At 39.3% G+C, this 26,313-nt stretch overlaps 1 protein-coding gene across 4 annotated transcripts in view; it reads left to right on the top strand.

Annotated features, from left to right (window-relative positions):
* The window catches only part of LOC121278362 (intron Large complex component GCFC2-like), a 54,602-nt gene that overhangs the window by 12,919 nt on the left and 15,370 nt on the right, over nt 1–26,313 (top strand). For all 4 annotated transcript variants that reach the window (XM_041188702.1, XM_041188703.1, XM_041188704.1 and 1 more), the window contains 9 exons: nt 1,289–1,389; nt 3,123–3,241; nt 11,114–11,300; nt 19,382–19,505; nt 19,831–19,912; nt 20,008–20,123; nt 22,037–22,236; nt 25,316–25,466; nt 25,714–25,835. In XM_041188702.1, the coding sequence (XP_041044636.1) occupies nt 1,289–1,389; nt 3,123–3,241; nt 11,114–11,300; nt 19,382–19,505; nt 19,831–19,912; nt 20,008–20,123; nt 22,037–22,236; nt 25,316–25,466; nt 25,714–25,835 (1,202 nt within the window). The remainder of the gene's footprint in view (nt 1–1,288; nt 1,390–3,122; nt 3,242–11,113; nt 11,301–19,381; nt 19,506–19,830; nt 19,913–20,007; nt 20,124–22,036; nt 22,237–25,315; nt 25,467–25,713; nt 25,836–26,313) is intronic.

Here is a 26,313-nt window from a genome sequence, read left to right on the forward strand (position 1 = left end):
ATATTTCAGTCAGAGTGTACCAGTAAAGAAAGCATTGCATATTCTATCCAGTGACAGGGGCACCAATAAACTAAACTGGTTCTATCCTGAATGTTGTTGAGCGTTTTAGATGTTCTTTTGCCCATCTAGCTGGGTGTTCGATCATGTTTCTGATTTGTGCTTTGTAGATGGTAGAGAGGCTATAAGTGGTTAGGAAGTAACTCCTTAATGGTAGTACTGTTGAAAATGAAGGGGAATGGCTGTAATGAACTTGATCTTGAAATTCTCTTGTTCTGTTGTATAAGTAGGATTGTTCATTGTTATCATATAGCACCATTTGAAGGCTATTCCATTTATAATTTCTAAAATTTAATTCTACGTGGTTCATGCTATATCATCTATAAAGAAGGATATACTTGCCTTAGAGGGGGTACAGTGGGGGTTCACTAGATTGATTTCTGTGTTGAGAGGACTGTCTTGTGAGGAGAGGTTGAGTGGATTGGGACTATATTTTCTAGAGTTCAGAAGAAGAGAGGTGATCACATTGACGGTTTTGGGAATACTGTCACCTTTAAGTCATGTGCTACCCTAAATTAGACCTACATCCCTGTTCCTTCCTCATCACTGACTTGGAATTCCCTGCTTAAGGCCACAGTGCAATCACTATTGTCACAACAGATGTAGCAATTCAAGAAGAACCACCACCACCTTCTCCGGGCAACTAGAATTCGACGATAAATGTGACCTTTTCAGCATGACCCACATTGAGAGCAAAGCTTAAAATAAAATGGAACTTGGGCGTATAACATTCTATCACTGCAAGATAAACTTGCAGATCAAGTAACCACTGGGGTCCCAACTAGCAGCTAACCCATTAGCCTCAAAATCTGTGAAAGTAATTAAAATTTTCAGGAATCAATCAAATTTGGCCATATACATTTGCTTCCAGGGTTTGAAGGGATAGATTCTGAGACTCTTCCCCCAGCTGGAGAATCTAGAATCTGGGGTCATGGTGTCAGAACGAGGAGTTGGTCATTTAAGACCGAGGTGAGGATATGTGGCTTTACTCAGAAGGTTATGAATCTTTTAAACTGTCTACTGCAGAAAGTTATGTATGCTAAATCGTTGAATATATTGAAGACCATGGCCGATAGATTTTTGGGCACTAAGGGATTCGGGGATATATGGGGATAGAGCAGGAAAGTGGAGTAGATGTGGAAGTTTAGTCATGATCTTATTGAACACCAGAACAAACTGGAAGCTTACTCCTGCTCCTATTATTTGTGTTCTATAACCTTGATAATTTCAGGTGTAAATGAAAGTGATGATGAGAGTTTAAAAAGTGAAGAAGAGGATGATGATCAGAAACTGTGGGAGCAGCAGCAAATCCAAAGAGTAAAAGTATTTCCAGTAAGGTTTGATGCATTTGTATTCTGCAGCTAATTAGAATGGAATGGAATAGTTAAAGCACCTTCCTTATCTTGTCTTATTGTTTACAAATCCAAAATGAAGAAGAATATTGATGATCCCTGGTGGTGACATGCCCACGCAAACCAGAACTCGGGTGAAATCAAATCTTCATGACTGTGGTTAGCATATGACATTTTTCAGCTGTTCATTTTCAGTGTAATGACAAACTTTAAAGTTTTGAGAGATTGAAAAAGAAGATACATACCGCTGTACTGGTTTTTTTGTGGGGAGCCCAAGGTCACGGCTCACCAGGATTCCATGTGTATAGTTCTAGATCTCTGACTCTGCTGAGGTTAACCTTCTCTATTTGCTATCTCCCCACAGTGGCATCAAGTCACTGTATGTGGACCTCACGTTTACCTGACCCATGTGGTCTTAACTTGTGATTCCAGGCATCCTTTGAGTGTATCAGTTGGAAGCATTCTTGCTTTTGTGTCAGAGGTTCTGTGTTCAAGTCTCACTCCCAGACTTCGCAAAAATCAAGGCTAACACTGTAGTGCAGTGGTGAGAGGGCACCACACTGTCAGAGTTAAACTGTTAAACCAAGGCCTCATCTGTTTGCTTGAGTGGACATAATCCCATGGCACTAATATCAAGAAGGGCAGCAGACTTATTCCTGTCCTGATATCCTGGCCAATATTTATCCTTCAACCTATTATCACAAAAACAGATTATCTGATCCATACACTTCAGAAGTACTTCATTGGCTATAAAGTGCTTTGAGATGGTTGTGAAAGGCGCTATATAAATGCATAGTGGAATAACGTAAATGGAGCCAAATTTTTGAATTGTAGAATTCTTGCCTCTAGTATTTTCACATCCTCATGCAACCAAACACAACCAGAATGTGGGTTTTTACTTAAGCCCATTGCTATGCATTTTCAGTCACTGATCTAAAGTTGACTTAATATAAGAAACTGGACTAAAGTGACTTAACACCAGATTAAACTGGTTCAAGTGGCAATCCTTGGTGGTTCCAAGCTGAGCTCCCTCTCTTCAGCATCCCAGAGCTTTCTTTTGAGTGTATCTCTTCTCCCCAATTTTTGGTGTTGAATTTCATGAAACTTCAAAATATTAGAAAATGGAGCAAAAAAAGTGTCAAAAGTCAAGACTCCCTGGGTCACATGCTTTCGGACTTCCCTAGGAAATGTTATATCATTAGCGATCAATTTATCTTCAAAATGTCTAAATCCTACATTACAAAATGTCACTTTTGTGACCTTTACTTTGTTCCCTATAATTGATGGCTTATCAAGTGTAGCTGTAGCTGAAGTCATAAGGGCTTCATGTTCCTCTTACCGCTGCTTTTTATATATTATGTGTGAGGCTATTAGGTTTCATTTTTCTCAAAAACAACTGAATTATGGAATACCATCCCTAATACAAGAAAAAGTCTTGAACATCAGTTATTTAAGTAATTCAGTCATCTTGGAGCAGTGGTTTTGGTGATCGATGCAGGGCCTTTTAACATTTGTACAGTACATTGTTTTGAGATGTCAGTTTTTTTTGGCTGTTAGCTATTTTAAGTTGTCAGTCATCTTTTCCAAGTATAGATAATATTATACATTTTGTTTACTTGCAGAAATGATATTGCAGTTCGCCTGTTTAAAATATCATTTTAATATATATATCTTTGTAGCCTTATTTTCAATGAATTTGAAGTTTTTTCTCAGTCACCAGATATTGAGACAGCCAGTAAGCCGAGTACACTCATTAAGAACACAATGTTGGAAACTTGGAGAAAGCTACCACCAATCAACTTGGAAACTGTCAAAATGCGATTGACCATTAAGTATGTTCAGTTTTTCTTTTTAATTTTAACTATTTTTTAAAAGCATTCATGTTGCAAATTGTACTCTTCAAAATATAAAAAGGGTTTTGCATTATAATAACTGAGCATTGAAATGATCTTAAAGGATTGAGCACATAATCCCTTCCCTTTCTTACAGCAATCTTCTGCACTCCCACCTCTTCCAGACTGTGACACTTTGCTGGGATATAGCAATGTGAGTGCCCAGCCCTGTGATAGCTCACTCGGTTGGCCATTCCTCATCTTTAAACCTAGAAAGGGAGTGCCTGCAGGTCATTTTACTGAAGGAAGTATTATAGTAGCACTTACTCTCTACTGACATCCAAACGTATGAACTTTCAACAAAGGCCACTGTGTAATAATTGGGAGCTAGTACTCTTGTTGATTAGCTCTTCCTAACCCAAAGGTTGCAGAGATCAATGATGCCATTGGAATTAGCTAATTGGTAGACTGCAAGACCAGCATGGGTTATTAGGCTCAGCCCTTCATTTATATTGTGCCTTCTATGAGTGCACAATGTCACCAAGTGTATCACAGCCGTTGCATACATTTCACATGCAGTCAGTATTAAAGAAAATGTGACAGCCAATTTGTGCACAAACAGCAATCAGTTAATGACCAAATAATCTTTTTTACTTATATTGGCTGAAGGATAAGTATTAGTTCAGGACACCAGGGAGAAATGCCCTGTTCTTCTTTGAATTGTGCATTGGATCTTTGATGTGCACCTGAGAGGGCAGACTGAGACATTAAGCCAAAGCCCATCGGAATGAAAGCACCTCAAAGTAAAGCACTCAATATAATGCTGAAGTGTCGTCCTCGATTATGCACTCAGTTATCTGGAGTGGGAATTTAACAGCATCCTGACTCAGACGAAGTGCTACCATTGAGCCATGCCTGACAATTCACTATTTTCACCAGGACTGCTTTTTATATTCCTGAAACCATGTTCACACATAGTGTAGTGGACAGAGTTTCTATTTAAAAGCCATACTTTTCAAGGGCAGCTTATGTGCAATTCTAAAGATTGATTTGTGTTTTACTGAAAATGTTCTTATCATAGGGTGACAACCAAATTTTTCAACTATCAATAATGTCTGGAAGGTAATTCTTTCATGGATTTTCAGTGAAGTATAGTTAATGTATTGAACTTTTCAAACTTACTCAAAATAATCCTTAGGCCAGCCATATGCCATTATGTCTTAGCTGGACAACACTTCTGTGCTCAGTTCCATTTGTTTCTTTTGTGCGCAAGAGGTGCACGGTCACAGAGGGGAGACTTCGGCCTGAATGAGACAGAGACCAAGTGAGTATATTTGGGAATTTGGTTCAAAGTGGGAATTCAACTGGTAAATCTTTTCAAGTTCAATTTTAGAGTAACAGTCAGATTCTGACCTAGAACTAGCAGCCTTTAAGAAAGTTAAATAGCCTAGTTAAACAGGTAACTGCCTTAGTGGCAGTTAACTGTCAATCACCTGAAGCCCTTGTCTGAATAGGTTTTGATTACTGTAGCAGGAAGTCAAGCTAGAGAGTGACTCATCACAGCTCGATCTAAGAGACGGACTTTTAAAGCACACAGTCAGTAAGAGGCGCACTGTCGGAGAGGGGAAACTTCGGCCTGAGTGGGACAGAGAGCGAGTGAGAATATTTGGGAATTTGGTTCAAAGAGGGAATTCAGTGCATAGGGGGAAAGAATTGCTTTAGGTAAGGTTTACTGCAAGAAGTAAAATGTGCTGAGTGAGGAGTTTCAGTGAAGGATGAGGAGGAGGTGCTTTTTTTTCTCTTCTACTCTTTTTCAACCTCCAGTATTTGATTTCCACTTTGCAGCAGAAGGAGCAGGTAAATCAATAATTGGTATTATCAGTTTTATCAGTATTGTAAATACCGTATTGTTTTATCAGTATTGTAAAGTCTACTGGCAGTGCTGAAACCTATTGGGAAGAGTAAGCTTTATTAATTACAATTAATAAATTAGCAATTTATTAACACACATTGGAGATGGCAGGGCAGGTGATGTGCTGCGATTGCAGGATGTGGGAGCTTCTGGATACCGGTGTGATCCAGGGCAAACACATCTGCAGTAAGCGTTTGTGGCTGCAGGAACTTCAGCTCCAAGTTATTGAGCTGGAGGCCAAGCTGCAGACACTGCAGCATAACAGGGAGGGGGAAAATTACCTGGACACTTTATTCCAGGAGGTGGTCACACCCCTTAGGATGGAGTCTTCTGATTTGGTCAGGGACAGGAGGGTGTGACTGCACGTGAGGCAAGTAAGGGGACCCAGAGGGCAGGAGTCTCGGCCCATGTGAGTGTCTGACAAGCTTGAGGTTTTTTTGGCTTGTTTGGATGAGAATGGAGGTGTCAGGATGGATGAGCTAATTGGCCACGGCACCGTGGTACAGGAAGCCGTTCAAGCGGGGAGAGTTATAAGGAATGTAGTGGTTGTAGGGGACAGTATGGTCAGAGGGATTGACATCATTCTCTGCAGCAAAGAGTGAGAGTCCAGATGGTTGTGCTGCCTGCCCAGTGCCTGGGTTCGGGACATCTGCTGTGGACTGGAGAGGAACTTGCAATGGGAGGGGGAGGTGCCAGTCGTCATGGTCCATGTTGGTACCAGTGACATAAGCAGGACCAAGAAGGAGATTCTGCATAGTCAAATTAAGAAGCAGAACCCCAAAGGTCATAATTTCTGGATTATTACCTGAGCTACATGCAAATTGGCACAGGACAAATCAGATTATGGAGATGAATGCATGTCTCAAAGCCTGGTGTGGGAGAAGTAGGTTCCAGTTCATGGGGCACTGGCACCAATACTGGGGAAAGTGGGATCTGTACCACTGGGACGGTCTATACCTGAACCGTGCTGGGACCAATGTTCTTGTGAACTGCATAAGTAGGGAAGTGGGGTGGAGGCATGGGTACAAACTTGGGAAGGTGTGGTAAATCAAAGAGTAGAGACAAGGCAAAAGAAAAAGAATTATTACGGGAAATGAAAAACAGACCGTGACAGGAAGGGATAGAGAGTACAAATCTAACAGTAAATCAACAGATGAGACTAGAGGTTATAAAAAGAATAAAAGGATAAAACTAAAAGCTCTGTATCTGAATACACGAAGCATTCGAAACAAAACAGGTGAATTGAGTGTGCATGTAGAAATGAATAAGTACGATTTGATAGTCATTACAGAGACATGGCTGCTGGAGGACATGGATTGGGACCTGAATATTAAAGGATATAGGACATTTAGGAAGGACAGGAAGCGAGGAAAAGGTGGAAGGGTGGCCCTATTAGTTAATGATGGTATTAGCACAATAAGAGAGGATGACCTAAGTTCAGGAAACCAGGATGTAGAAATGGTTTGGGTAGGGATGAGAAATGGTAAAGGTAAGAAGTGGGAGTCGTGTACAGGCTGCCTAATAGTAACCACATGGTAGAATGGAGCATAACGAAGAAATGTTAGGGACCTTGTCAGAAAGTCATGGGAGATTTTAAATCTACATATAGACTGGAAAAGTCAGATGGGCAAAGGTAGCCTAGTTGACAAAGGGTGGAGTCCTCTGGCACCACCTCTGAGTCCAAGAAAGACTGAAAAATTATGGCCAGCGCCTATGCAATTTCCACTGTCACTTCCCTCAGTATCCTTGGATGCATCTCATCCGGTCCTGGTGCCTTATCAACTGTAAGTACAGATAGCCTATCCAATACTTCTTCCTTATCAATTTTCTTCTAGTGTCTTAATTACCTCTTCTTTCACCATGGGAGCTTTTAATTTATATATAGACTGGAAAAGTCAGATGGGCAAAAGCCATAGATGAGTTCATAGAATGTTTTTGGGATAGTTTCTTAGAACAGCAAGTTTTGGAGACAACCAGAGAGCAGGCTATACTATACCTGGTATTGTGCAACAAGATGGGATTAATTAATCATAGTGAAGGTGCCCTTAGGTAGCAGCGACCATAATATGCTTGAAATCTACATTCAGTTTGAGGGAGAGTGGAGTGGGTCTGAGACTATGTTTTTAAATGAAAATACGGGCAATTATGAAGGCATGAAAGCAGAGCTGGCTAAAGTGAATTGCAAATTAGGTTAAGGGATAAGTCAATAGAGATGCGGTGGCAAACATTTAAGGGGATATTTCAGAATATAGAGAATAGATACATTCCAACAGGTAAAAAAAAGTCCAGGGGATGGACACACCATCTGTTGTTAACTAGAAAGGTTAAAGATAGTATCAGACTTAAAGAAAACGTATATAATTGTGCAAAGATAGGTGGAAGGTCAGAAGATTGGACAGAATCTAAGGAAAGGCAAAGGAAGACTAAAAGATTAATGAGGAGGGAAAGATTAGAGTACAAGAGAAAGCTAGCCAGAAATATAAAAACAGATAGTAAGAGTTTCTATAAATATTTAAAAAAGAAATGAGTTAACCAAGTGAGAGTTGGTCCTATAGAAAGTGAGTCTGGAGAATTGATAATGGAAACGAGGAAATGGCAGATGAATTGAACAGGTATTTTGCATCAGTCATCTCTGTAGAGGATACAATTAACATCCCAGAAATAGCTGTAAATCAGGAAGTGGAAGGGAGGGTTGCCAAATTTACTGATGACACAAAGATAGGTAGGAAAGTAATTTGTGAAGAGGGATATAAGGAGGCTACAAAAAGAAATAGATAGGTTAAGTGAGTGGGCAAACATCTGGCAAATGAAGTATAATGTAGGAAGATGTGAAATTGTCCATTTTGGCAGAAAGAATAGAAGAGACATATCTAAATGGTGAGAGATTGCAGAGCTGTGAGATGCAGAGGGATCTTAGTGCATGAATCACAAAAGGCTGGTATGCAGGGTAAGAAATTGGGAAAGCTGATAGAATGTTATCATTTATTGCAAAGGGAATTGAGTAAAAAGTAGGGAGGTTATGTTTCAGTTACAGAGCACTAGTGAGACCACACCTGGAGTACTGTGTAAAGTGTTGGTCATCTTACTTAAAGAGGGATGTAAATGCATTGGAAGCAGTTCAGAGAAGATTTACTGGACTATTACCTGGAATGGGCAAGTTGTCTTATGAGGAAAGGTTGGACAGGCTAGGCTTGTATCCGCTGGAGTTTAGAAGTGTAAGAGGCAACTTGATTGAAACATAAAATCCTGAGGGGACTCAACAGAGTGGATGAGGAAAGGATGTTTCCTCTTGTGGGAGGACCTAGAATTAGGGGTCACTGTTTAAAAATAAGGGGTCGTCCATTTAAAATGGAGATGAGGTGTGTTGTGGTCACTTTGACAAATGGACCACAGGAATCTCAGGTACAGGTCACGATTGTTTATTCGAGCAATTGCAAGGGGAGCACCATCTCAATACAGCTTGAGACAGTACTCTTCTAAATTACAAGTATTCAACATATTGATACATTATTGGTCACGTACAAGAACAGTTTCCAGATTCTGATTTCGTCAACATATAGGTTTACATTAAACAGACATCTCTGGTAACAGGTACATGCATCATACGTCCCTATTTTTCACCCAGGCAGAGGCCTTCCCTCCTAGGACCATCTGTTCTTCCCCTATCTGTTGAAGAGCACACTTAATTTTAGTTGTTATTGCCAATGCTCTGACTGCAGTCCGGCTCCCAAGGCCTTTCTGTTGTTTACAGTCCCTAAGGCTGTGCAAGGTTCGTCTGAAAACCTTTAACTGCCAATGTACTTGGAGATTTTAAATAATTCATTCCCTTTCAATAAGTTCTTACTGTACCCCTATATTCCCCCCAACAAGGTGAAATTTTTTTTCCGAGGTTCGTGAGTCTTTAGATCAGCCATGACCTTATTAAATGGTGGAGCAGTCTCAAGAGGCTGAATGGCCTACTCCTGCTCCTTGTTCATATGTTTGTATTTGATAGGATTTTAAAACTTCAACAACAACAACTTATTTATTTAACACGTTTAGAATAATAAAATGTTCCAAGGTGCTTCACGGGAGCATTCTGAAGCAAAATATGTCACTGAGCTACAGATGACCAAAAGCTTGCTCAAAAAGCTAGGTTTTAAGGTGTTTCTTAAAGGAGGAGAGAGGCGGAAAGTTGTAGGAAGGAAATTCCAGAGCTTAAGGCACAGGCATGTTACGGCATGGTGGAATGATTAAGTCCGCAGATGCTCGAGCTCAAAATTAGATGAGTGCAGGTAGCTCAAGAATATTGTGGGGCTGACAGAGATTATAGAGATCAGGAAGGATGAGACCATGGGGGATTTAAAAACAAGGATGAGAATTTTAAAATCAAGGTGTTTCTTGACTGGGAACTGATGTAAGTCATCAAGCAAAGGGGTGATAGGAGAATGAACTTTGGTGAGTTTTGACATGGTCAACTGAGGGTTCAAAGTGGGAGACCAGCCAGAAGTGCAATGGAATAGTCAGGTTTAGAGCTAACAAAGGCATGAATGAGGGTTTCAGCAGCAGATGAGCCAAGACAGTGGCGAAGTCAGGCAATGATATGGATGTGGAAATACAGCCTTGGTGATGATGCAAATATGTGGTCGGCAGCTTTTCTTGGGGTCGAATATGGCACCAAAGCTCTGAACAAATTTGCGTAGTCTCAGGCTGTTAACGGGGAGAAAGATGGAGTAGGTAGTTAGGAACGGAATTTGAACCAGGGACCAAAACCAATGGCTTCCGTCTTCTCAATATTTAATTGGAGGAAATTTCTACTCGTCCTGTACTATATTTTGGATAAGCAGTCTGTTAATTTAGTAATAATGGAGGAGTCGAGAGAGATGGTGGTGCGGTGGAGCTGGTTGTCATCAGTGTAAATGTGAAAACAAATGTTGCTCTTTCAAGTGATGTTGCCCGAGTGGCAGTTTCTGGAGGGGACATAGGATAGATCCTCTGTGCAGGTGCAGGAAGGGAAGCTATTGCAAATGATTGTCTGGCTACGATTAGATAAGAATGCAACCGGGTGAGAGTAGCCCCACCCAGCTGGATGACAGTGAAGAGGCGTTGGAAGAGGATGATGCAGTCAACCATGTCAAAGGCTGTGGACAGGCCAAGAAGGACGAGGAGGGATGGTTTGCCTTTGAAATGTGCTGTTTCAAAAAGGTGGACAGGGGTGGAAACCCAAGTGGAAGGATTCGAACAAGGCTTTCTGGTAAAGATTTGGGAGGTGACCACACATTGACGGACTCTGGAGAGAAAAGGAGCACTGGAGATGGGACAGTCCTTTGCAAGGAGGTGAGGTCAAGTGTTGGTTTTTGAGGAGAGGGATGAGAACGGCAGATTTAGCCCGCTTGCAATTTCGCTATTTTTATTAAATTGAAAGAGACTGAGGATTTAAATGCCTTGACATTTCCACTGAGGTTATCCACATTTTATGCACATCAATGTCTACTTTTAACAACCTCAAAGGGGCACTTGACCTTTCCCAAAGGGATGCCTGGACCTCTCCAAAAGGTATCCTACCTCTCCAAAGAACTTCAGCTTTAGACCTTTTGCTCAAATGCCTAAAGCCCCTGAGTTGCATTTTGGACTTCCCACTGATGAAAATTGCAGTTGCTTGAAGGCAGTCACATTTTTACATGTACAGCTGCCTCCATGAAACATGGACATGCAAACTACCTGCCTGTGTTTGTCCCCTCCTCCACTCTCCGGTGAAATTGACGGGTGTTGGTTTGGTTTGGGGGTGGGGGGGGTGGTGGTGGGAGCTCCAGAATTAAGGCTCTGACACCATTTTGGATAGAGGTGAAAAGCTCTTTCGTTTCCACAAAAATTCGGGCCAAAATGTTTCTGTCTTGAACTGACTGCTGTGCATTTGTAGCATTTTCTGTCTTTACCTCTTCCCAAACCTGCTTATTAACTGTTCAGCATATTTTTTTCAGACTGGAGTCTCTGCAGGAGCTTTACCGCTCACACCAGCGAGAGCATGAGAAGATCCAGCTGTTAGCTGAGAGTTCACAATGCACAATTGAACACTTGGAAGATACTTCTGACCCTGGTTACCGTAACAAATTTTATCAAGAAATGCGAACCTATGTTCAAAATCTGACTGACTGCTTCAATGAAAAGGTACAAGAATGAATAAAATACAATTGATCTATTTGTTAAGGGCTTTTCAAATCAGAAATATGTAGCAGTTTATTAAGTTTCAGATTAACTCTCTTAATCAGTTATTATACTCTTACTGTTCTCTAAATCTACACTAATGACGTGGATACTTTTGGAGTACAGACAAGCTTTAATTCATAAGAACTTGATTACCTTGCTGTTTTACAGTCCTGAGTTAGATTGGCTTTTAAAATGAGAGTGAATTCACATTGCTGTGTAAATAAAGATAATAGAGATCAAATGAACCTTTGCATGTAAGCTGGTTAATTGAGGTAGCACCTCCCCACAAAACTTGATTAGTGTTGCATATTTATACAAGAAGTAAACTAGGCTGTTTAATTTTTTTTTAAAATGTTCAGGAACCAACCTTTTGTAGATATTCAAATAGATTGCAACCTTAAAATGTTCCATCTCAATTGGTCACTTCAAGAAAAGTTGCTATGTTTAGTTTATCAAATTCACAGGGCAATACACAGGTCTTTTGTGTTATGATTAAACTTTCTAGGCAAATGCATAGTCAGAATCTGCAGAGGCAATTGTTTAACTGAATCAGCATCCTTGGAGCTAGTTTAAATCACTAAAGGCCAGCTAATCTGAAAAGTCCTACAATCTGTTACATTGTCAGTTAACATAGTGCTTATAGTCAGGGTAGAATGTTTTTAAACCATATGTTATTGCTGTAATTAAGGTAAAAAGCAACTTATGTATCCCTGTGAACAAAATAACATTGATTTTAGGGGGATTAACTAAATATATATGTTTTTGTTTTAGTATTCTTCTAAAAATGAATTGTTAACTATGTTCAATTTGTCAAAAATTGAGACATTTGGTGGGAAGACTTGCTTTGCTTGTTATGTGTGGTGACATCTATAATACATTGATTTCACTACACTCAGTAACCTGAGCAGTTGTTTGCTCCCTCCCCACAGTGAGCTTAACATTATGTAAAAAGTATCTCAGCATAAATAAATTTGATGTACTTTGATTATTTAATTGCTTCTAGTAATGTTGAAGGTGTTTTAGACTCTGTCTCTGCTCCACTGCATTCCCAGTCTCAACTATATAGAGATAAAAACAAAAAAACTGTGGATGCTGGAAATCCAAAACAAAAACAGAATTACCTGGAAAAACTCAGCAGGTCTGGCAGCATCGGCGGAGAAGAAAAGAGTTGACGTTTCGAGTCCTCATGACCCTTCGACAGAACTTGAGTTCGAGTCCAGGAAAGAGCTGAAATATAAGCTGGTTTAGGTGTGTGTGTGGGGGGCGGAGAGATAGAGAGACAGAGAGGTGGGGGGGGTGGTGTGGTTGTAGGGACAAACAAGCAGTGATAGAAGCAGATCATCAAAAGATGTCAACGACAATAGTACAATAGAACACATAGGTGTTAAAGTTAAAGTTGGTGATATTATCTAAACGAATGTGCTAATTAAGAATGGATGGTAGGGCACTCAAGGTATAGCTCTAGTGGGGGTTTTTTTTTATTTTTTTTATAATGGAAATAGGTGGGAAAAGGAAAATCTTTATAATTTATTGGGAAAAAAAAGGAAGGGGGAAACAGAAAGGGAGTGGGGATGGGGGAGGGAGCTCACGACCTAAAGTTGTTGAATTCAATATTCAGTCCGGAAGGCTGTAAAGTCCCTAGTCGGAAGATGAGGTGTTGTTCCTCCAGTTTGCGTTGAAGCCCAACGCAAACTGGAGGAACAACACCTCATCTTCTGACTAGGGACTTTACAGCCTTCTGGACTGAATATTGAATTCAACAACTTTAGGTCGTGAGCTCCCTCCCCCATCCCCACCCCCTTTCTGTTTCCCCCTTCCTTTTTTCCCCCAATAAATTATAAAAATTTTCCTTTTCCCACCTATTTCCATTATAAAAAAAACCCCACTAGAGCTATACCTTGAGTGCCTACCATCCATTTTTAATTAGCACATTCGTTTAGATAATATCACCAACTTTAACTTTAACACCTATGTGTTCTATTGTACTATTGTCGTTGACATCTTTTGATGATCTGCTTCTATCACTTTTTTTGTTTTGGATTTCCAGCATCCGCAGTTTTTTTGTTTTTATTTTTGCTTCTATCACTGCTTGTTTGTCCCTACAACCACACCACCCCCCCCACCTCTCTGTCTCTCTATCTCTCCGCCCCCCACACACACACCTTAAACCAGCTTATATTTCAGCTCTTTCCTGGACTCGAACTCAAGTTCTGTCGAAGGGTCATGAGGACTCGAAACGTCAACTCTTTTCTTCTCCGCCGATGCTGCCAGACCTGCTGAGTTTTTCCAGGTAATTCTGTTTTTGTTCTCAACTATATAGATGTTGGGAGGGGAAATTGCAGGGGGTTGTAATTGGGCATTGGTCAAGTATGCTGTGTATTGCTGAAATGCACAATTATCAGGTGGGTTGCAGGAGGATCTGTGTGAGGGCAAGTTTCTAATCTTCTTTCTATCTTTTTTTTCTGCTGAAATGTGTGAACTGTTGTGTTTTAACTTCTTATCAAGCTTACTGTCTTTTGAAATTCAATAATCTAGAAATGACTATACAGAATTATCTACATAAAGTTTAGATCCTATGTTTATAAAAATTAAATTCCATTCGTGAATTAAGAAACTGTTTTGTGCTGATTGGTTATGTAATACAGTGGTTTTACACTGACAATATTTCAAGCTGGTTTTAACATGAGATTAACTGTATATATTCAAGATGTTGCTGAATAAATCGTTGTGTTCTTCCCCTGCTGCATGCACTGTCCCCCAGCTAAGCAATAAGCAAACAACATGCTTCCAGGTGTTTCCTTTTTAAACTTAACTGAAGGGAAGTATGCAAGAGCAGTCAGGTGTGACGTGTTCTATTTTCCCTCCTCACTGATGAAGCAGCAGCTAGTCTTTGGCATTTATTTCCTGTAAGTAGAATATAGGGAGCTGGAAATAAATTAAAAAGCAGGACCTCAAAGGTAGTAATCTCAGGATTAATCTCAGTGCCACGTGCTAGCAAGATCAGGAATAGGAGAATAGACCAGATGCATATGTGGCTGGAGAGATGGTGTATGAAGGGGGGACTTAGATTGTGAGGCATTGGGACCGATTCCAAGGAAGATGGGACCCTGTACAAGCTGGATGGGTTGCACCCCAGCGGGACTGGGACCAATACTCTTGCAGGGGTATTCGCTAGTACTGTGGGGAAGGGTTTAACTAAGAGTGGCAGGGGGTTGGGAACCTGAGCAGGGAGATATAAGAGAGCGAATCAAAGATTCTGCATTTCAGCAGTACATAGCATACTTGACCAATGCCCAATTACAAATTCCCCTGCAATTGCCCCTCCTGACAGCTAGGAATGAAAGACAGAAAAATAGAAAGCAAAAGTGGAAGGCAGAGGAAATGAGGACTAGCAGCAAATAGGGCCATGGTACAAAAAATGTGTAAAAATGTTAAAAAGACAAGACTAAAGGCACTGTATCTGAATATATGGAGCATTTGCAATTAGGTAGATGAATTAATAGCAGGAATAAATGTAAACATGTACGATATAATTCCAATTGCAGAGACAAGGCTGCAGGGTGACCAAGTCTGGGAACTGAATATCCAAGGGTACTCGATACCTAGGAAGGATGGGCAAAAAGGAAAAGGAGGTGGGGTATCATTGTTAGTTAAAGATGAAATCAGTGCAATAGTGAGAGAGGATATCAGCTCAAAGTCTAGATGTAGAATCAGCCTGGGTGGAGCTAAGAAGCAACAAGGGGTGGAAAACTTTAGTGGGAATTGTCTATAGGCCTCCAAGCAGTAGTAGTAAGGTGGGGGACAGCACTAAACCAGAAATTAGAGATGCATGTAATAAGGGCGCTATAGTAATCAGGGTGAATTTATGCTACATGTAGACTGGGCAAACTAAATTAGCAATAATACTGTGGTGTGTGAATTCCTGGAATGTATATGAGATTTATTTTTTAGACCAGATATCGAGGAACCAACTAGGGAACGGGCTATCCTAGATTTGGTGTTGTGCAATGTGAAGCAGTTAATTAATAGTCTTGTTGTGCAGGGTCCTTGAGGGAACAGTGACCATAGCCTGATAGAATTCTTCATTTGAGTAGCAAGTGAAGTAGTCTCTTCCAAAACTAGGGTCCTAAATCTAAACAAAGGAAACCACGAAGGTATGAGTTGCAAATTTGCTAATATAGATTGGGGAACTTCATTAAAAGGCATGATGGTGGACAGGCAAGGGCTAATATCTAAGGAATGAATGTATGCATTGTAAAAGTTATATATTCCTTTCCAGCACAAAAACACAACAAGAAAAGCAACCCAACCATGGCTAACAAAAGAAATTAAGGATAGTATTAGATCCAAAGAGGAGTCATATAAAGTTGCTAGAAAAAGTAGCAAGCCTGAGGATTGGGGGCAGTTTATTTTTCCTCTTTTAATCTATCTCTTGGTCCTCCTTTGCTGAATTCTAGAGTATGAGAGTAAACTTGCAAGGAACATAAAAGCAGTCTGTAAAACTGTCCATAAGTACGTAAAAACAAAAAGATTAGTGAAGACAAATGGAGGTCCCCTGAAGTCCGAAACGGGAGAATTTATAATAGAGAACAAGGAAATGGCAGAGCAATTAAACAACTACTTTCGTTCTGGATGAAGGAAGAAACACACAACTTTCCAGAAATACTAGGGAACCAAGGGTCTAGTGAGAAGGAAGAATTGAAGGAAATTAGTATTACTCAAAGAAGTGCTGGAGAAATTAATGGGACTGAAAGCCAATAAATCCCCATGGCCTGATAATCTACATGCCAGGGTAAAAAGGAGGTGTCTATGGAAATAATGAGTGCATTGGTTGTCATCTTCCAAAATTCTGTAGATTCTGGAACAGTCCCAGCAGATTGGAGGGTGGCAAACGTAGCCCCACTATTTAAAAAAGGGAGGGAGAAAACACGGAATTTCAGACTGGTTAGCCTAACGTCAGTAGTAAGGAAAATGCTCGAGTCTATTATAAAAGTTGTGATAACAAGACATTCAGAAAATATCAACGGGATTAGACAAAGTCAACATGAATTTATGAAAGGGAAATCATGTTTGACAAATCTACTGGAGTTTTTTGAGGATGTAACTAGCAGAATAGATAAGGGAGAACCAGTGGACGTGGTGTATTTGGATTTTCAGAAAGCTTTTGGTGAAGTTCCACATAAGAAGTTAGTGTGTAAAATTAAAGCACATGGGATTGGGGGTAATATATTGACATGAATTGAGAATTGGTTAGCAGACAGGAAACAGAGTAGGAATAAATGGGTTTTTTTCAGAGTGGCAGGTGGTGACTAGTGGGGTACCGCAGGGATCAGTGCTTGGGCCTCACCAATCACAATATATATCAGTGATTTGGATGAGGGAACCAATGTAATATTTCCAAGTTTGCTGATGACACAAAAGTTGGTGGGAATATGAGTAGTGAGGAGGATGCTAAGAGAGCTTCAAAGAGATTTAGACAAGTTGAATGAGTGGGTAAATACATGGCAGATGCCGTATAACATGGATAAGTGTGAATTTATCCACTTCCGTAGGAAAAACAATGGCAGAGTATTATTTAAATGGTGATAGATTGGAAAATGTTGATGCACAAAGGGACCTGGGTGCCCTTGTACACCAGTCACTGAAAGCAAGCATGCAGGTGCAGCAAGCAGTTAAGAAGGCAAATGATATGTTGGCCTTTATTGTGAGTGGACTTGAGTACAGGAGCAAGGATGTCCAACAGGGCCTTTGTGAGACCACACCTGGATTATTGTATTCTGTTTTTGTCTGGTTACCTAAGAAACGATATACTTGCAGTAGAGGAGTGCAGCAAAAGTTTACCAGACTGATTTCTGGGAAGGCAGGATTGTCGTATGAAGAGAGATTTGGTCGGCTAGGCCTGTATTCACTAGAGTTTAGAAGAATGAGAGGGGATCTCATTGAAACATATGTCTGACAGGGCTGGATGCAGGGATGATGTTTCCTCTAGCTGGCAGGGGGGTCCAGAACAAGTGGTCACAATCTCAGGATACGGGGTAGGCCATTTAGGACTGAGATGAGGAGAAACTTTATGACATGGCAGATGATGTGTGCCAGGCAGACCAAATGAGGGAAACTTGGTCACGCTGTCACAATGGTTTTGCAATTTGTATTTATTCTGAGATGTGTGCACTAAATTCAGACGTGACAAGTCCACCACGACCTCTAGAGATTTTTAAAGATTAAATTAAAATATTTATTAACAAAAGATGCCAAGCTCATACATAAGACCACAATTACTACTATAATAACTCCTAAAATTCCTAATTAACCTGATTCCCAGTTACACTCCCTTTAAGGCAACGGTCCGAAATAGATTTTAGATTTAAACCATACTCACCTGCCTGATTTCAGCACCATTACTTTCACTTCCAATGCTGGTGTCTTCTGGTTCACTCATGTCCTTTAGAGAAGGAAATCTGCTGTCCTTAGCCAATCAGGTCTACATGTGACTCCAAACTCACAGCAATGTGGTTACTGTTAACTGCCTGCTGACGTGGCCTAGCAAGCCACTCTGTGTCAAAACGGAATGAAAATGTCTCAATTGTTGGTGTACTTACACTACACGGAGTGCAACAGTTGAAAAAGCGTAAATGGGACATAATTGCCTGCACCCAAATTTAAGGTGAAAGCCACGTGGGGCACACAGGCAATGGCAGTTGGTGCTGCTTGCTGCCAAGAAATTAAGGTAGGCCTCTGTAGCGCTGCTCAAAGCGGCACTATGTGAATGAATTTCGTAGCTGTCATCTCTCTGGCTGACTCATCATGGGTTATTTTTGGGAGGAAGACCGTCAATATCCCAACATTGACACTTATGAGATAAAATGCTTCTGTTGGCAAAATTACACTGTTTTAGCTCTGCAATTTTGGTTCAGATTTCTTGTGAAGTTAAACTTTGAGAGATTGACCTTGGAATTACATCAGAAAGTTTAGCACGTTACTGGATTGTGTAGGGGGAACGTTCTAAAGAGGATGTTGTAATCCTTTGCAAACTGACTATGACTTTGTTGTTTTCTAACGATTTGTACCATAAGTGTTTTTCTGTATTTTATTCTGCATAATACTTAATTTGCAAATAAGTCTGTTAGTTTTAATGTAAATTTTGTGGTATGAAATTGTAGAATTACCATTTCTTTGGGTAAACAGAAGAATGTGGTGGACATCCTACATGGTTTTTGATGCAAAGTACAGTAGTTAAGGGGTAATTGTTGGTTTTTGGCAAGAATTTTATTTTCTATTCATTCATGTGATGTGGGCTTCGCTGGCTGGACCAGCATTTATTGCCCTTCCCTAGTTGCCCTTGATTCCCTAGTTGCCCTTGAGAAGTTGGTGGTGAGCTGCAGTCCATGTGCTGTAGGTACACCCGCAGTGCTATTAGGAAGGGAGTTCCAGGATTTTGACCCTGAAGGAATGGCGATATATTTCCAAGTAAGGATGGTGAGTGACTTGGAAGGGAACTTCAGGTCATGGTGTTCCCATCTATCTGCTGCCCTTGTCCTTCTAGGTGGTAGTGTTCGAAGGTTTGGAAGGTGCTGTTGAAGGAGCTTTGGTGAAGTCCTGCAGTGCTGCTTGTAGATGGTATACACTGCTGCTAGTGTGCGTCAGTGATGGAGGGAAATGATGCAGGAGTCAGCTCATAGGAAACATAATTTGCTTGTAGAAATTATCTTTTTGTTACAGAGATTCATTAAAAGCTTAAACGATAACTTGCACTACTGAATGGCAGAATATGTAACAATTTACATAACTGCAGAGAACACTTATGCTCTGTGCATTGCATTGCTGCCTTCAAAATATAAATGAAATAGAAATGATGGATATGTGGGGTTTGTGTTTAAACATCAGGTAATAAAACCTGTATTTTACACAAAACTATAGATGATGTGTATTAGGATAGCAGGGGACACTGAAAGTCATGACCATAAAATACAGTCATCGGTGCAGCATAGTTCACATTGATAGGTGGAGAGGAAACAACACTAACTGAAGTTATTTCTTTTTAGGTATGTATAATTAATGAACTGGAATCTGAAATGCATCAGCTACTGGGGCAGCAGGCAAGAAATCTTTTCCAACGCAGACAGGATGATGTTCAAGATGAATCAACTGATGTTTGGCAGCTTTCAAGTTAGTGTACTCATTAATAGTTAATTTCAAGTTCTGGCTTTGTTAGGGTCTTCCTGTAAGTCTTTTTGTTTGATCTTTCAATCAGCCTTTACGATTGAAATTTAATTACACTCGATAAATTTCAGCTGTGCATTCGTTTATTTTAATATAATGCACAAGTGCTGTGTTATTGAGGCATGAACAGGAAATAAACAGCAATGGATTTCAAAATTAAACATGTTGCTTGTGACATCACAAGTAGTGGTGATAATGTGTATTAATTATTGAGGTGCCTCAGTATCTCATTAGTGTAAAAGTGGTGACATATAATGGCTTATTTCTGCAGATAAAGCTGATGCCAGCTGCGGGAGTGACATAGATTGTGTCAAAGCAAAACAGCAACGTATTGAAAAACGAGAGGCAAGAAGGCAAGAAAACTGGATCTCTGAACAAATTTCCAATTTAAATTGTAAAGTATTTATTGAAATAGAATTTATTTAAATTCTACACTTTTCCAATATAGGGCTCATAGGGAGCAGTTAAGAAAAGTGGCTGGAAAGGAAGCAGACCATCACAAAGGTCTGTCCAGTGATGACGAAGTAGTTCCAGCTGATATGTCTGATTTCCATGAGAAAAAGGGTATGGTTTTCTTCTTCCCCACACTCTATTTGTACTACAAAATCTTGTTTAAGTTTCACTCCTCTTTTTTGCCATCTCAGTAAAATTACCTGTGTAGGTCATAATGATGTTTGTATATAATTGGAGGATGTTAAAAAAATTTGTTAAGGAACATCTTGTATTTATTGCTAAATGCTTTTGTATAAACACATATATGTAAAAGTGTGTTACACTTCTGCTTTGCAAAGTCCAAGTCACACTTGCACCTGATAGGCTATTGTATTTTGTGGGAAATTTTACATGGAGATGGAGTCCAAACAAACTACAGGAAACGCATAGCAGGTTCACCATTATCTGTTAGACAAAATACCAGTGAATTTTTGATTTAATTCATCAGAAAGGATATGCCTGAAACATTAATTCATCTTCCTCATTACAGACTGTATATTATAGTATTTCTTTAACTACTGAATACTAAATAAAATAATATATTGATGCATATTTTTTGATAGGGTTACAGTTTTGTTTTGCATATTTTTTCTTTTACATTGGTCACTCTACCATAGCAATCTAGCATGCGACCTGTTTTAGGAACACTGCATACTTTATTTCCATTGTAAAATTACTTCAGAGGAATTCCCAATTTCAGTTGCTGGAGAAGCAAAAATGAACTGCTGTTGCAGGACTGTAAAATGCTGCAAAATTTGTATTTTTGGTGAAACATTTTGCTTTTAAACTGCCCCGAGTTGCATACTATGAATATGAGCATTGAGTGTTGAATTCCAAATGCTTGCAAAGCTTATTGGTTTTTGTCATTTGCTGTTTTTTTGGTGGGGTTTGGGAGGTGAATGAGAGGAAGTAAATACTAATATTGCTAGTGTGATTCATTTCAATGACTAGTTTTTATTTCTCTGCCAGTTACAGTGAATGCTTAATTTGACAATTGAGTTCAGGAAGAATATCTTTAGATTCAAGGTTCAGTAAATTTTCTCAGCTATCTAGTAGAGAATAATAGTGAAAATATGCAGCAGTATGAGAAATATTGAGAAGGAGAAATGTACAGAGGGACTTCTCAAAATTGTGTCTACCAGTTCTGACGAAGATCACCACTGAAACATTTACTGATGTTTTGGATGTTGACAGACCTATGCATTTCCAGTATTTTCTGTTCTCTGTAGTCCGCAATGGTTATTTTGTTTTGCTGAAGAAATCAATGCTTGGAATGGTCTATATTTTTATATATATATATATATATATATAATATATATAAAATCATAGAATTTGCAGCACAGAAGGAGGCCATTTGGCCTGCCATGTCTATGCTGGCTCAGCTAGTCTTTTTTTCTCTTCAGATAGGTGTCCAATTCCTTTATTAAAGTCACAATTGAATCTGCCTCTACCCCACACTCACTCTACCACACTCTTAGGCACGGCATTCCAGAAACTAAGCAGTCACTGCGTTGAAAAAGTTTTTCCTCATTTAATCTTTGGTTCTTTTGCCACTTAGCTTAAACCAGTATAAATATTTTTTTTAATAAGGGCCTGGTGGCATGATGCTGCAGCATGTTGGAGTGGTAGAATTGATTTTGGGACTGCAGGTTTCTCCCTTTATGAAATTCTGATCTTAGCCAATATGAAAAACCCCTGCTGGTTTTCCTACAGGGATCGAGAGATGGTTTTAATGCAGCCAATGCAAACTTGCAGATGGATGCCTTTATCAGCATCAACAGTGATTTGCCCACCGTTTCACTTGTGGAGATCTTTCTGACAAAGCATGAGGGAAAGAACATTTTACAATCAGCTTTGATCTTTTAGGCCTTGATCTGCAAATGTCCTAATGTTGTATTTCCCTCATTTTTCTTTTGTTCCAACTTGATAGCTAGATTTTTATTCTGTTTTCTTGTTTGAACAAATTTATCCATAATTTAACACAGATCGCATTTTGAAGGAAGCCAAGAAGATTTTTGAAGATGTACATAAGGACTTCTATAGGGTTGACAGAATTTTAGCAAAGTTTGGGTTGTGGCGACAAAAATTTCCTGATTCATATTATGATGCTTATATTGGACTTTGTCTTCAAAAAATTCTGAATCCTTTAATCCGTGTGCAGCTGATCGGCTGGAACCCTCTTAAAGTAAGTGTTGGTTTGACATTCATAGTTAGAGTTTTTGGTGGGAAGTACATTGAAAGCCCTCTCTACAGATTATATTATTAATCTTCATTGTTGAATAATAAAGAAAAAGGTAGCCCCTTAGATGGGAAAAATATGCTTTTTGTGATAATGAGCTCTATATGTAAAGGATGTATAGAAATTGACCATGGTGTGTTGATAACATAGTTGAGTCGCATTGAGTCTAATGACTCACAAGTACTACGTGAAAAATGCATCACTTACAGTTGGGTCTCAAATTCTTGTGAGTCGCCAGGCATAACCCTGTATTGATTTGATGTGTGTGTGTCCTAAAGTAATTCTAAATATGCAAAATTAAACACGCTAATTCTATCTAGTGGCTGTTTTGAACATTGGCGTAACCTGCCTGCATTATAGTGCCACAATTTAATGTCAAAATGTTTGATTTTGGCATTCATTACTAGTTGGCACCCATCAAGGCAACTAAAGTAGTGGACAGTGGAATGCCTATGGATGCAAGTGAATGAACATTGAGAAGGCATTTGATAAAGTTCCTCATAAGAGACCGTTAACTAAAATTGAAACCTATGGTCTGAAAGCAAATTATTGATCTGGTTAGGAAATTGGCTGAGCAGCAGGAAACAGAGAATAGAGATAATGGTCAGGTGTTCTAATTGGCTATGTGACTAGTGATGTCCTGCAAGGATTTATGTTGGGAACTCAACTGTTCTCTACTTATTAAAAATGGGATAAAAAGCCACATACAAATTTGCCAATGACACAATGATAGATGGCATTGTAAGCAGTGTGAATGGAAGCATACAATTACTAACATATATCAATAGAGTAGGTGAATGGACAAAACAGTGGTAAATGGATTTCACTGTAAGCAAATGTGAGGTCACCGACTTTGGATCTAAAAAGGATTGAACAGGATACTTTCTAAATGGTGAAAATTGAAGACCCAAAGAGTTTTGGAGTTCCAGATACATAGATCATTAAAATTTAATGAACATGTACAGAAATTAATCAAAAGGCTAATGGAATGCTGGCCTTTATATTGAGAGGACTACAATATAAGGGGTTAGAAGTCATTCTTCACATATACAAAGCCCTGTTTAGAGCACTCCTGGAGTTCTGTGATCAGTTCTGGACAGCAAACCTTAGGAAGGATAAATTGGCCTTAGAAGGAGTGCAATGTAGATTTACTGGAATGATACCTGGATGCCAAGGGTTAAATTACAAAGGAAGAAATCTATTCCCTGGAATTTAGAAGGTTAAGGGATGATTTAACTGAACTTTCCAAAACATTAAGGAGAACAGAGGATGGACAGAGAGAAACAATTTCTGCTGATTGATGAGTCTAGGAGCAGGGGACACAGTCTAAAAATGAAAACCAGACTTTTAAGGAGTGAAATTAGTAAACACTCCTCTCTACCATTGGTGGCAAATGTTTGGAACTGTCAATAGATGTTAGATTAGTTGTAAATTTTACACCTGAAATTGCTTTTTTTATCCGGAGGTATTAAGAGAATGAGGCAAAGGTGGGTATATGGAGTTATTGATCTCATTGAGTGGGGAAACAGGCTTGAGGGGCTAAATGCCTGCTTCTGTTCCTAACAGCCTAAACTGAGCTATGCAGACTTCAAAAGGATACCATTATTGGTATTGACAGTGATTTGGAAGCAGGTCCTTTATTCACCCTTTCACTTTTAGAAATCTTTGAGGAAGTGTGTGGGTGCATTTTCTGGAAATGAACCATTCAAGAGTGTTTCTACTCATTATTTTTGTTGTGCTTTAAAGAAAAAGCAACTACAGCACGTGAATAAGCCTTTTTTTAAGTTACTTGGTTTGTTATCTACATTCATTATATTTGCTGACATTCACTTTTGTAACATAGTATCTCTAAATTTAAATAATAATCTGGAAAAAAAATGCTGTTTCATGCTTTCCTCTTTGGTGCCACTGCCAGTAATTTACCATAAATAGTACAGCTTTATTCTAATTTTAAAGAAATATCAATTTGGAAAGGAACTTTGCACCTCGAACTGGATATCTGTAAAATAAAAATACATTTACCGCAGAGTTCTATTTCCCCACAGTGGTTGGGTAATTTTCAGGATGAATTATGTACTTCCGGTCCACCACCCTCATCTAAGCAATGTGAAAAATGTTTAGATGTTAATGGAAGAAATTTCTGGTTTTAGCCGTTCCTCATCCCACGGTTTTTTTTGTTTCTTGAGCTTAATCCCTTTAGGGAGGTGTTGAGTAGCGTTGTTTCTGCTCTATAAAGAGACACCTGAGTCAGGAGGATTCAGTAGCAGACGAGTTACTAATGTAGTTACAGTAACTAATGTTGCTGTTCACAGAGTTGAAACAAAGATCAACATTGGGGGAATCCTTCAGCCAGCACAATCAGAGGCATAGAAGTAGATTGACCATTGGCCTTTTGATTACAGAGGACACATGGCTGGGGGAAACTATGAATTGAAAGTGAAATGTACTTTCAGTCATGATTTTGTGCAGAGTGAATGAGATGCAACTCTGTTAACCTTGGCTCAGTCACAAGGTTCTGGGTTCATGTCCCACTCCTGAACTTGAGCACAAAAATCAAGGTTAATACTCCAGGGAGTGCTGCATTGTCATTAGTGCTGTCTTTTGGATGAGACATTAAACCTAAGACCCCTCTGCCCCCTCAAGTGGACAAAAGAGATCCCATGGCACAATTTCAGCGATGATTAGGCAAAATACCAGTGTCCTGGCCAAAAATTATCCTTCAAACAACATCATAAAAGCAGATTATTGGGTCATTATGACATCACTGTTGGAGCTTGCTGTGCACAAAATGGCTGCCATGCTTCCTACATTACAACAATGACCACACTTCAAAGGTGCTTAATTGGCTAAAGCACTTCAGAATTTTCCCGTTTGGGAAAAGTGCTACATAAATGCAAGTATTAAACATATTGCAGCAAGAAATATGTGTTTGTTTATTTCTGGTGCACAAAATTTGTGTAAAATGATTAGAAATGATCAAAAGTCTACAATTAACATATTTCTAACACCCATCATTGCTGTTTAGCCTGATTGCCTGGAGTTTGCAGAAATGCCCTGGATTATAGCATTAGAAGAGTTCTGTCACATGGAAGATGAAGAATTCAAGAAAAAGGAAAACTCTGATAAGAGATTACTTCCTACAGTAATTGAGAAAACAATCATTCCCAAAATTGAAGGTACTTTAAGAATATCTAAGTTTGCTGATTTTCATTTTTAGGTCATAGTTATAGCAGACTGTTTCTTCAGCAAATTCAGTTTTCCATGGAAAAAAAAATTGTGATGACTTAAATTATATTGAAATGTGTAAGTTAAGGATACTTTAGATTCACATTTTGTTATTACACTTTTGAAAAATTGAAATAACTTATTTAATTTGCAAAAGGTTTTGGAAAATCATGTTTAATTTAATTTAATTTTTTCCAGGCTTTGTAATTCATGTGTGGGACCCATTGTCATCCTCACAAACAGAGAGTTTAGTACAAATCTGCAGAAAGCTAAAAGAGGAATATGGTGTTTTCAAGAATGAACAAAGTAAAGCTGCCCAGGTACGCAAATCTCTGCTACAGAATCTTTTGAAGAAGGTTCCTCATGTCACGGTTTAATCTTTTATTTTTAATGCCGTTTATATATTTAATTTCTTTATATATATTTTAATGGCTCGCTCGAATCAGGGATTATACCCATAGATTGGAAGCAGGCTAATGTTGTGCCAATTTTTTTTGTAATTTCATGGGATTATGGGCATCGCTGGCTAGGTTCAGGGGGCATTTAAGAGTCAATCACATTACTTTGGATCTGGAGTCACATATATTGTCCCTACAGGTCGAGGTGGGATTCGAACCCAGGTCCCCAGAGCATTACCCTGGGTCTCTGGAATATTAATCCAGTGACAATATCCCTATGCCACCACCTCCTATTTTCAATAAGCCCAACCAGTCAGACTGGGAAATATAGGCCTACTAGCTTTGGTTATAGGCAAGTAGTTAGGAGGGATCATTATAGCTCCTGGTGGTAATTTTCACA

The sequence above is a fragment of the Carcharodon carcharias genome, chromosome 5 (assembly GCF_017639515.1).
Source record: "Carcharodon carcharias isolate sCarCar2 chromosome 5, sCarCar2.pri, whole genome shotgun sequence".
NCBI lineage: Eukaryota > Metazoa > Chordata > Chondrichthyes > Lamniformes > Lamnidae > Carcharodon > Carcharodon carcharias.